General features: G+C 34.8%; 3 protein-coding genes across 3 annotated transcripts in view; 2 read left to right on the top strand and 1 right to left on the bottom strand.

Annotated features, from left to right (window-relative positions):
* The window catches only part of HELRODRAFT_111776 (hypothetical protein), a gene marked incomplete at its 3' end in the record, with an annotated part of 3,839 nt that extends 2,400 nt beyond the window's left edge, over positions 1–1,439 (bottom strand). The window contains exons 1-4 of the mRNA XM_009019116.1: positions 1,275–1,439; positions 658–767; positions 515–618; positions 1–126 (exon numbers count right to left, since the gene is read on the bottom strand). The exon at positions 1–126 is cut by the window's left edge and continues 42 nt beyond it. Coding sequence (XP_009017364.1) covers positions 1–126; positions 515–618; positions 658–767; positions 1,275–1,426 — 492 coding nt within the window. The 5' untranslated portion in view covers positions 1,427–1,439. The remainder of the gene's footprint in view (positions 127–514; positions 619–657; positions 768–1,274) is intronic.
* A 6,574-nt stretch (positions 1,440–8,013) lies between these two features.
* On the top strand, positions 8,014–8,406 carry HELRODRAFT_172457 (hypothetical protein; the record flags this gene model as incomplete). Its single annotated transcript, XM_009019115.1, has 1 exon — positions 8,014–8,406. One exon carries the CDS (start codon positions 8,014–8,016, stop codon positions 8,404–8,406), a length of 393 nt encoding a protein of 130 aa, XP_009017363.1.
* A 526-nt stretch (positions 8,407–8,932) lies between these two features.
* HELRODRAFT_172456 (hypothetical protein) lies at positions 8,933–9,358 on the top strand (the record flags this gene model as incomplete). The annotated part of the gene is made up of 2 exons (XM_009019114.1): positions 8,933–9,071; positions 9,126–9,358. 2 exons carry the CDS (start codon positions 8,933–8,935, stop codon positions 9,356–9,358), a joined length of 372 nt encoding a protein of 123 aa, XP_009017362.1.
* Between the last annotated feature and the right edge of the window lie 3,142 nt (positions 9,359–12,500).

Here is a 12,500-nt window from a genome sequence, read left to right as displayed (position 1 = left end):
TTGGATGATTTCGTGGTTGTTCGTCTGCGCGGCCAGCATCAACGGCGTCAGGTCGCTCGAAAACTGACTGCTCTCCTTCACGTCGTCGTCGTTGTTGTTGATATTGTTAATGGTGATGTTAACGGCCTGTTAATGGTGATGTTATTTTTCAAGTCATTACAAACAGTGAAACGATTGATTCAATAACTTGTGACAGAAACGCTACAAAAAGGGTGATGCATAATTTAGCTGTTCTGCTTGCAGTTGTACAATCATGCCTCCAACTTAATGTGCATCGTGCTGAAAGTCGATTGACATAACGTCCTCTGACACCAGTCTATACGTTTTAGTAGCAATAGTTTTTATTGGCAGCATTTATAGCTAATAAGCTAATTAGCTCAAGCGGTAGGAAGGTTACGTTTTGTGCAGGGATGTTGGAGTGACCGGTTCGAAAGCGTACGAGACAAAACTGAAAAATTATCACACGTCCTGGGAATAAAGATGCGGAATAAAAATGACATTATCATCAATCTACCTCGTTTCTTCTTTTTTTGGCGCTGCCGCCAACGAAGCTGCCACCACGATCACCCATGTTACCTTCAGAACCACCTACGCCACCTCCAGAACCACCTACGCCACCTCCAGAACCACCTACGCCACCGCCAGGGCCACCCACGCCACCAACAGCAGCACCACCAGCCACGAAAGAAGGATGTTCGATGAAAGTTCTCACAGTCTTTGTGTAACCCTTGTTGACTGCATGTAACAGTGCCTCTTGTTTGCATGACCAGCTATGATGATGAGGATAATGAGGATGGTGGTGATGATAACACGATGACGAAGATGATGACAATGGCGATGATGGTGGTAATGGTGATGACGATTGATGACGAATAAAGACCATCAATATAATTGTATCTACTCGACCGACATTGATGTCCGTCCAGCAGAGATAATGTCAATTATAAGATTACTGCCCGGTTTAAACTAATTTTGTTCTTCCATGATATTCAGTTTAAAACCATCATATTGACCATATGGTAATATTTCATTGAAATCACATTTTTGTATCATCATCTCGCTACTCATTCACCATGCACCAATGCAAACATTTATCGGTTCATACTCAATCACACGTCCATTCATACATCCGCCTGTCCATCATTCAATAGATTGATGGCCAGATGGATCTATTTATTTTTTTTCCATCCATCCCTTCAGCCATCCAGCCATCTATTTATTTTCTTATCCATTCATCCGTCCAACCATCCATCCATTCGATCACCTCTCAATCCCACCTCATCTTATCCAAGAGCATCTCAATGACCTCGACGTTTTCAAGGTCAACAGCAAGATGAAGGGCACTCCTTCCCATGTAATCAACGCAGTTGTAGTTGAAGTCGGCTGGGAACCAGTCGTTTCCCGCCAAAATACTTCGAACCATCATGACGTCATTCGTAGCGGCCGCGTTCAAATACGCTCTCTTTTCGTCCGTGAGCTGTCGTGTGTGTGTGTGTGTGTGTGTGTGTTTGTGCGTGCTTATATGTGTGTGAGTGAGTGAGTGAGTGTGTGTGTATGTGGTTTGTTTGTGTGTGGAACCGTTAAATTTTAATATTTTAATACCCAAAATATACACCACCTATCTAATCTACAGATAAGAAGTTTTCATTGATGAAATATTAAATATAAAGTTAGTAGATCAACAATTAAAAAATAATTAGCTAACGTATTTCTAATGGCCAAGAATTAAATCTACCGTCTGTTATAGTCACGTCGTAGTGAGGCTAAATTTTTCAGAAAATTGAGAAGGCAAGTTCATGTTGGCAAGATACTCATGCTGGGACAAGCAACAAAACTTATGGAAAAGTTTTCTATTGCCATAAAAAACGTTTAAAAGTTTAAATAAAACTTTGAAATGAACAATTAATTCCATTTGTTAGAAATAAAACGCTGATGAGTGAGTGAAACGTGCAGTCTGACGGCAGACATTTCGATAAATTCATTCACAACTTTTTCCAATTCATCTTTCAAAATGTCTGCAACTCGATAAATATCATTCGAATAAATGATATAGCGCTTCTTTAACTGGCACCAAAATAAATGTTTCAACATTTACATTTCTGAAAATTTTGGCTGAAATTGGTTAGTAAATGTGAAATTGGATATGGAAATAACAATCGTTCAAACGATATTGTTTCGTTCGTTTTTTATTCACTTGATAAATATAAATTTGTCAACACTCCTTTCCCCACACATACCCACACACACACACCACACATGCGGATGCACACACACACGCATTACACATTTAAATACGTATCACGTGCATCCTAAAACTAAACAAGCTAAAAAAGCAATCAACAAAATGAGATGAGACCTACCAACTTCAACGAATATGAACCGGCGGTCAATGAACATGAACAATATTGTTAAACGAGGTGTTTAAACATCCATGCGAGGTTGTTTGGACGTGAGTTGAATTTTGAGGTAAGTAGCAGAGAAGCGATTTTTTTAATACTAGCAATGGTTTCGACAAATGGATTCTTCATTTTGAAAAATTTAAACATTTCGAATTTCGTAATAAAACTTCTTTTACTCATTCTGAAATTTCTTTAATACAAAATTTATTCAGATTACAAATTTTATTCGAAAGCCGTTGAGTTTTATTTTGAAGCAGGTCTTACTTAATCGAACGTGCAAGCGAAAAGTAATCAGATTATGACTACATAATCGCATTTACTGGGATCACATTACGTTGGCTGGTGTCCTTAGGAAGGAATGAAGTACCCCGCGCAAATAAAAACACCCGTCTATGTGTGTATTTCTGCTTTTATGCGTGTGTTTCTTTGTATGTATGTGTGTTTTTGCTTGTGTGTGTGCGCGTGTGTACAAGTTTGTGTGTCTCCGTGTTGGTGTTTTCTTAGTTGGCGTTTGTATGAACAAGCATTAATGTGCAAATACTTTAAGCTATTCTGGATGGATGTTTTTTATACTCTATCTTTGGTGGTTGGGAAAAACTTTTTGTAACAGTCAAAAACCTTCCAACTTGTGAGTGAAGCTTTCCGAGTGATGCTTGTGAACTGATACACTAACGCAGCTAAGCGACAAGATACGAAGGAGGATGAAGATTTAAAATATGTTGCCTCCAACCAATCATTTGTAAAATGTTTGTTTGTTCGTTTATTTGTTCGTTCGTTCGTTCGTTCGTTCGTTTGTTTGTTGTTTTTTCGTTATTTGTTCTCGTGTTTTTTTATTTGTTCATTAGTTGAAATGCACGAGGATTTTCATTGTTTGGGATTGTTTGCCGTGCTGGCTGGCTGTGTGTGCGTTTCATTCCAGTGGGCAAACAATTTTGAGATAAAAAAAAACTGCAATAAATGTGTGAGCGGATGGAAGAATGGATGAATTGATGGATGGATGGATGGATGGATGGATGGATGGATGGATGGATGGATGGATGGATGGATGGATGGATGGATGGATGGATGGATGGATGGATGGATGGATGGATGGATGGATGGATGGATGGATGGATGGACGGACGGATGAACGGACGGACGGATGAACGGACGGACGGACGGATGGATGGATGGATGGTTACTGTTACAAACTGTTACAAGTTACATTAGTGTATAAAGGATGGAAATATTGACAAAAAATTAATAAAAGTGCAACAAAATGGTGGATGGATTGTAAGTTTAATTAATAAATAAATTAACTAATAATATTATAAAATGTTCGTTAAATAAATAACCTAATAAATAAAAAACTTAATGATTGACTGAAAAGTTAAATAAATGAATGAACAGATCGATAGATAGATATATAATTAAGCAAATAAAGAAATAGATACCAAAAACAAAAAAAATGAATGAATATTTGGATAGAGTGATAGATGTTTAATTCATCCTCTCAAGTAAAATTGCATTATTTCTCAAACACTTCACGGAGCGTAATTTCCATTAAACGCATAATTAAGGGTAGTTTCCCTTCATTCACTCCTAAAAATACTTCCTTGCTATGCTACTACTGCTCGTACTAATGTGTCAGTATGTGTGTGTGTGTGTGTGTGTCTGTGTGTGTGTCTGTGTGTGTGTGTCTGTGCCTGTGTGTGTGTGTGTGAGAGAGAATGTATTAGTCTTTCTATTTATAGAGATAATCTGATGTATGGTTTTTTGTATCCGTTGGCGTTGCATCTATCCAGAATTGTATGCATTTTAGTTGTTTGTATGATTGTTGTGTATAGGCATGTGCGTGTGTGCGTGTGTATGTATGTTTGTATGTGTATGTATGTATGCATGTGCAGAATGTGTATATGCGTATACGTATGTGCTGGCATCTACATGTGTGCGTGTACTTATGTATGTGTGTACTTATATATGATTATTATTATCTTTCGCGCTTTGATTGATATTTTTCATTAGACAGATTAATGATTAATGATTGAATGCTCTGTCGAACTAAATTGGCTTCAGTTCATTTCTAAACGTCTTCAAACGTGTTTTTCCCTCTAAATCCTCAACAGAGCAACTTGCATGCACCTCCACTTTAGGGACTGCCGTCAAATTTTAGGGTAAGGACAGCCAGGCATGTCCCACCCATGTTGACCCACCTCTAATCTTTTACAAAAAACTGCAGTAAGCCACGTTTTAACATTTCTCATCTGCGTATATGCCCAAAAAATGAGGCACATGTGTGTCACTGTCTGTTTATCGTAATTTAGATGTTATTGAATCAACTGCTACTGCAAGTTGATTCAATAACATCCATCATTGATTCAATTCTTGTACCAGTTATGAACGTTTTAAGTCTGTTGTTTTTTTCATGAACACTTAATACATTACTGTTACTAATCTGTTTATACAGCCATTTATTTGAACATTATATTTCATTCGGATGTATAATTTTGTTTTCTAGTTATTTTTGTACATTTTTACATTCCTGGGTCTAGGGTGGCCCTACAAGCTTGTATTAAACTTCTGGTTCACGGCATGTTCCTGGCTGTGCCTGAATAAATTGAACAAATAAATTAATAAGAGTCAACTGGAATCATCCTATCACAAAGATCTAGTACTTTAGATTCTCAATTTTTTCATTTTCGGTAAAAAATTGTTCCGGCTACACAAGTTTAGAATGAGCTATTTTTCGATTTTAAAAATGTTATCATCGTAAGTGACTTCAAAAAAAGTTTTAAAAATCACCGTTCAATCAACAACTGCACACAGCTAAGATCACCTATGATGGTAGCACCTCTGAAGTCAGCCACAAAGAGGCGCTATATCAATCCAGCAACACAATACAACAGAACAAACGTTGCTTTAACGTTCGCGTAGGTAAATGTTGAAAGGGGTAGCAGCTCGCAAGCGACCTCGCTGCATTCTTTCTTCGTCGTCATCGTCAGCATCACCAACATGTTTAAAATCACTGCAGTTTAAAAATTGAAAATAAATTTCTTAAAAATATCGCAAGTTACATCTCACATTTTTTTCTTCAATTATTTTTTATTCTTTTCTCAGAAAACCATAGTATCACAAAAATTTTATATTCTACGAATTTCTTCAGACAATGTATTCATGTAACAACGTATTAATATTTAGGTGGATAGCATGGATAAGTCTGAAAAATGCGTGCATTCATGCACTTGCATGTGTGCGTGTGTGTATTTGTGCATGTTTGTGAGTATATTTGCTGTATGCTTATGTGTGTTTGTGCATGCAGTGTGCAATTTCTACTCATCCATAATGCATTTTTTTATATGTACAGGTACGCGACTATGCAAACATTTGTATGTCAGTTTGATTGGTGAGATTGATTTCGGTTTGTGATTGAATATCCGCGTCAACTTTGAATATACACTTTTGTGTGTTGGTCTGTATGTCAGTCTGCTTACTTGTGCATTTGTATGTCTATTTATATATGTATATTAGGTTCTAAATCCTATCCATTGTTCGTACTACATTTAAAAAAGTAACAGATATTTGAATAGGTATGTCTGTCTCTCTGTCTGTCTGTTTGTCTGTCTGTCTGTCCATCAGTCTGTCTGTCTTTCTGTCTGTCTGTTTGTATGTAAGTTAATCTATATGCCTATGTATAACAAAAATCAATTATTTGATATGTATATGCTTGCATATATACTAATATTTAAACAAACATTGTATATCTCAGTATTGCATGTGTGTACATTTATGTATGTGTATATGCGTATGTATATGTATATGCGTATATTTCTGTATGTGCGGATGTGTATGTTTATGTATGTGCGGATGTGTATGTTTATGAATGTATGTTGATAATATTAATGAATTTATATGCTCCAAAATCGTACACCAGAGCCACTCAAACTAAAACCACCTCAACCAACCATTGCCATTGCAACTTAATAGTACGTTTTACCATTGATAGAAAGACTGCTGCTAATACAGTTTTCCAACTTCTAAGTAGCAGTAGCAGTTGTCGTAGTACTACTACTAATATTACTGTTACAACTACTACTACCTTTGCTGCTAATATTATTACTACTACAACTACTGCTGCTATTGTCGTTGCTGCTGCTGCTACTACTACTACTACTACTACTGTTGTTTTTGCTGCTACTAATACTTGACTACTACTACTGTTGCTGTTGTTTTTACTGCTGCTACTACTACTACTACTACTGTTACTTTTATGAGTAGAACTTCTACTACTACTATCAATACAAAAATCCATACTGCAGTTACTTCAATTACGACCGCTAGCGACTATAGTGCAATTTTTAAACGAGGCCTGTTTAACACAAAAGCAGCCTCAGATATTGCAAGACTGTCTGCTGTGAGGAACATTAAAGTTTGGAATTAAATAAAATATTAAAATAATGTAAAGATTAACATTATGAGTAATCAAAATACTGAAACGTATTAATAACATAAAGAGAAACAAGTATACAATAAAAAGAAATACAATTTTAGCCAGCCTAAAAATTTTTTTTAATGTGAGTAGCTTGGTTTCCATTTGCATGTAAATGTTGGTGGAAGCGATGCAAAGATTGATATTATTTCTTTGCTCTGTTATATTTTTTTCCAATTTGCATAGAATCTTACAAATAAAAAATGCACATAAGTATGTGAATAAGTTTGAATATTATTTTAAAATTTATGTAAGCAAATATAAAAGGAAATACACACACACGTTCACACACACATACACACATACATACACACACACACATACACACATACATTCACACACAAAAATTTATACAAGTTACAAACATGAGTAAATACAAAACTTCACATACAAATGTTTATATACAACCACGTACAAAATTGTACATTTAAACGAACGTTCATCATTATACAAAAATACACATTTAAACAATCAAACACATTCTTACAACAACATTCACAAATACACAAACAAGCCTATACTGAATTTCTACATTTAATTGCCAAAGGAGGTGCTACATCTTCAGAACTCAATGATATTAGGTATAAGCATTCGAAGAATGGTAGGCCTACGCATTTACATGCATACATGTACCTAAGTATATACACAATAGGGTGGTCACAAAAAATTTTTTTTCAAAATCTTATCGGGGGAACCCCCTAAATGGTGCCACTTGACTAAAAAATGACATATGTAAAGTTTTAGCTCAATTGGATAATGCTAACCCGTGCCTCATCGAGGTTGAAATTTCGAAAAATTGGAAAATTTTGAAAAAAACGCAGTTTTTGGTTTGTAAAATAAAAACGGTTCACTCTAGAAACATGATTTTGGTTTTATTTTGTTCATTGATTAGTTTTCTTCAAATGTTACTATGATCACTATTTAGCTACAAGTTATAGTTTCTGACATATTTGCATTGTTACAGATACACATTGAAAAAACGTTGAATTTCTCCATAACACAAAAACACACAATAAATTATTTACTATTACTAACCCGGGTGCTCTATGTTGTTTTTATGTATTAATATTAAGATCTTTTGGTTTTTCTACGATTTCTCATTTTTGGTAAGGAGCAGTTATACATTGGGATGGGAAATTACTTCCAGATATGTTAAATAAAGAAAATGTTGAAAGAGTTGCAGTCTTAATTAGCTGTGGAGAAGAAGAACAGTTAATTGGAGTTCCCCTATTAGAAAATGGTGCTGGCAGTACAATTGCAAAATCTGTTTATTCAGAACTTGGAAAGTGGGGTGCACTAGACAAGATTCAAGCAATGTACTTTGACACAACTGCCGTGAATACTGGCCGCATTATAGGTGCTTGCGTTTCATTAGTGCAATTGATGGAGAAAAAATTATTGTATCTTCCATGTCGCCACCACATTTTTGAGGTAGTTTTGAAATCCGTTTTTGATGCTGGGATGGGAAAGACTACAGGCTCTCAATCGGATATTTTCAAAAAATTTAAAACTGAATGGAACAACATTGATAAAAAAATTTAAATCTGAAGTTAAAGATAAGAGTGTAGCCAGCAAATTGATTAATCCGGGTCAAATTTCAAGTTATCTTCTATAACAATTAACAGTTCATCATCCAAGGAGCGATTACAAAGAATTGATTAATTTTTGTCTTATATTTTTAGAACGCTTTCGTCAGAAAACATCGTGTTTGCGGCTCCTAGTGCTTTTCATCACGCAAGGTGGATGGCAAAAGCGATATATTCGTTGAAAATATACCTTTTCAGAGAACAGTTTCAACTGACAATTTTTGAAAAGCAAGGATTCCATGATATTTGCCTATTTATTATAAATATTTATGTGAAAGTGTGGTTGGATGCCCCGAAACCTGCACTTGCTCCAAACCAAGATTTACAATTGTTAAAATCTTTGGTAAATTACAATAAAGTCAATAAATTTATCTCAGATATATCAGTTTTAAAATTTATCAACCACAAATAGTACTTCAATCCCAGAGCAGGCTGTTTTTTCATTATTCGATGATTCATTAAGTAATTGTGTAAAAAAGAGGATGGCAACAAAATTAATATCTCAAGCAAATAAGGATGAAGAACTTGATGACTACTGTGATATGAAACCACTAATAAAAATAAATGAAGTATCAGAAATATTGGACAAAAATGCGGACCATTTTATTTCATCACAATCAAGTAATTTTTTAAAAAGATTTAATATTAATGATCAATTTTTGCATACCAATCCAGAATTATGGAGTAATAACGAAAAATATTTAAAGAGTAAAAAGATTGTGGACGGATTAAAAGTTTCAAATGATACAGCAGAAAGGGGTGTTAAATTAATAACAGATTACAACTCATGTATTACAAAAGAGGAAGATCAAAAACAATATCTTTTGCAAGTAATTGCTGAATGTCGGACAAAATTTCCTGGTTGCTCAAAAGCCTCTTTATCCGAGCCTCTACCTTTTGAACGATGAGTTAAAGTAGAAATTTATTTGATGTATAACAACTATAAACAATATAATATGAATAAAAAATGTGTTTATTTGTTAATAATAGTGATTTAGATACAACGGTGTTATTTTAAAAACATTTCTTTATAAGTTATTGTGTGTTTTTGTGTTATAGAGAAATTCAACGTTTTTTCAATGTGTATCTGTAACAATGCAAATATGTCAGAAACTATAACTTGTAGCTAAATAGTGATTATAGTAACATTTGAAGAAAACTAATCAGTGAACAAAATAAAACCAAAGATTGATGAAAAAAGATTTCGAAATTTTTTTTATTCACATATAGCGTTGTAACCACCCTAATACACATATACATACAATCACATACGTACGTAGATACAAACAAACAAACAAACATACATACAAAAAACACCTTATCTTTCGCACATGCAACGTGTTTGTTACTACTTGAAAACTTCCTCTTGCCATCATTCACATTTTTCATCATGGGGCTTCCGCAGAAATTTTTTGAAGATGGATGGCTTCTTTGCGGTTTCTCATGGTTGTGTTTGTAGGTGTTTGTGTGTGTATGTGTGTGCATGCGTGTGTATGTGCGTGTGTGTTTGTGTGTAGGTATGTGTAGGTGTCCGTGTGCCTGCGTGGGTAGTGTGCGTGCGTGTGTGTATGTGTGTACATAATTGTGATGAAATTTTCTCGTGTTTGTGGGCGTGCAACTTTCATTTTCCAACTGATCGTACCTGCCGTAATACGTAAATTAATTATCATTATTGCATTTCTGTTTGATGATATTTTAAAAGTTGATAGTGACGAGCGAGCTTGCTTTCGTTTTGTTTGCCGGGTCGTGCAATCGATAGCAGTGGATCCGACGCAAGATCCACGCAGCCACTCATCTCATGACTCTTCCAGACTCCATCAATTATTCTTTTAAAAATACTTCCTCATTCGTTTCTTTATAAATATTTTTAAATGTACAAATTTTTAACTTTTAAGACGTGTGGCTGTTCAGTTCATATATTCTCAGCACATATAAGCTGATTACATACTCGCGGCGATTTAGTGGTAAATATGACAAACACAACAACAACAACAACAACAATGATAATAATAATAAAAAGAAGAAGAAGAAGAAAAAGAAGAAAAAAATGTAATTAGAAAAAGAGAAGAATAAAAATAATAACAAAAACAATAGTAACGTGTAAATTTTATAAAACAGTGCGTGTGGAGTCAAATCGCCACATCGCACACACACACACAGTTGTTGGTGAGCAGGAATCTTTTTGCATTTGAACTCAGTTCCTGCATCAAAAAACACGGGCGCTATACATACCATAGCGTCATAACGTCGCCTAAGTAAAATTACCAAATAATATATTTGTTTGTGTGTGTGTGTGTGTTGTGTATGTGTGTGTATGTATGTGTGTGTGTGTGTGTGTGTGTGTGTTGTGTATGTGCGTGTTGTGTGTGTGTGAATGGTTAATGTATATCTGTTGCACTTCAGATGAGCAACACAAATGAATTTGCTGGCAAGCGAATGATGGATGAGGTGACCATTTCATTCATTCATTCACTTTCTATTTTAACTTTCAGTCGTTCAATCAGTGTCCAGTCAAATCTGCAATGATGGTGGTGTTGTCAATGATAATGATGAGAGTGAAGACGACTCACATTTAGACGATTTAGATGGTAATGATGGTGACGATGATGATGACGATGAAGAAATGATGATGACGACCACGAGATGATGACGATGAGGCGAGATGATGACGATGATGATGAAAACGATGATGATGATGATGATGATGGCGACGATGATGATGACGACGACGATGATGTTCATTCGGAGATGCGAAAATTGTGCGCGAACGTTAATGGCAATAAAGTAGGATGATGCGAAAATGTGGCCATGTCCAGACCACATTCGCAGTACATGCATCCTTCCTCGTGATTTTCTTCACGTGTATATGCATGTTCATGTTTATTCTGTTTCGTGTTTATATTTATTTCGTGTTTATGTTTATTTAATGCTTATGTATACATGTTTATTTCGTAATTATGTTTATTTTGTGTTGATGTTTACTCCACGCTTATGTTTGTTTCATTTTTTTTTTGTTTATTTTATGTCTGTTTCATGTTTTTGTTTATCTTATGTCTATGTTGGTTTCATGTCTATGTTTATTTCGTGTTTAAGTTTATATCATGTTCGTGTTCTTTAGTTTAGGTTCATGTTCATGTTTGTATTTATGTTTATTTTACGTCTATGTTTATGTGTATTTCATGTCTATGTTCATTTTATGTTAATGTTCTTTAGCTTAGGTTCATGTTCACCTTCGTGTTTATATCATTCCACATTGGGGTCAGGTTCGAGTTTGTGTTAATCATGACGAAGACGTATATCATTTTGGTTACTTTCTTTTTGTTTATGTTTAAAATGTTTACATCTAAGTTTGTTTACTCTATGTTTATCTTTTTAAGTTTGTTTGGTTTTGTTTAAGTTTTGTTTTTATTTTTATGTTTATTTACAATATTCTGGTCACTCTAGTGTTCGTGTCTGTATTTTTCTTCATGTTTTCATCCGTAATTCACAAGGAGTTTATGTTGTGTATATTAAGTTTATCGTGGGTCTATATTTGCTTACGCGATGCTTTACGTGGCTAAATACCGCCGTGAATCTGTGCATGTAGTATTATTTAGTAGTAAGAAACAATTTGTTTCCGTATCTGTTCACTGGGTTGTTACATCACATGACATGAGAAAATTCTGGAGTTATCAGCGAATGTTTTTTTTTTAACTTTGTTATCACTATTAGATTTAATAATTTTAAATTAACGCCTTATCAATTTATCTAGTATTTATTTTAATTTTTATTATCGGTAATTTGATCATCATTGGTGATAGAATTATCGTTATGGATAAGGTCATTCATTGGTATATCTCAAACTTTGATTGGTCAAAAAATTGTTTATATGTGTGTGTATGTGTGTGCGTGCATGTGAGCATATATGTGTGTGTATGTGTGCGTGCATGTGCATGTATGTGCATGTATGTGTGTGGTGTGTGTGCGTGTGCGTGCGTGTGTGAATCCATACATAATAACGGGAATTAACAAAAAAAATAACTGGATGAACAAACCCCCGAATCGTCGAAG

This window comes from Helobdella robusta, assembly GCF_000326865.2.
Source record: "Helobdella robusta unplaced genomic scaffold HELROscaffold_23, whole genome shotgun sequence".
NCBI classification, from domain to species: domain Eukaryota; kingdom Metazoa; phylum Annelida; class Clitellata; order Rhynchobdellida; family Glossiphoniidae; genus Helobdella; species Helobdella robusta.
Note: the sequence above shows the minus strand (reverse complement) of the source record. Positions and strands in the feature narration are given on the sequence as shown.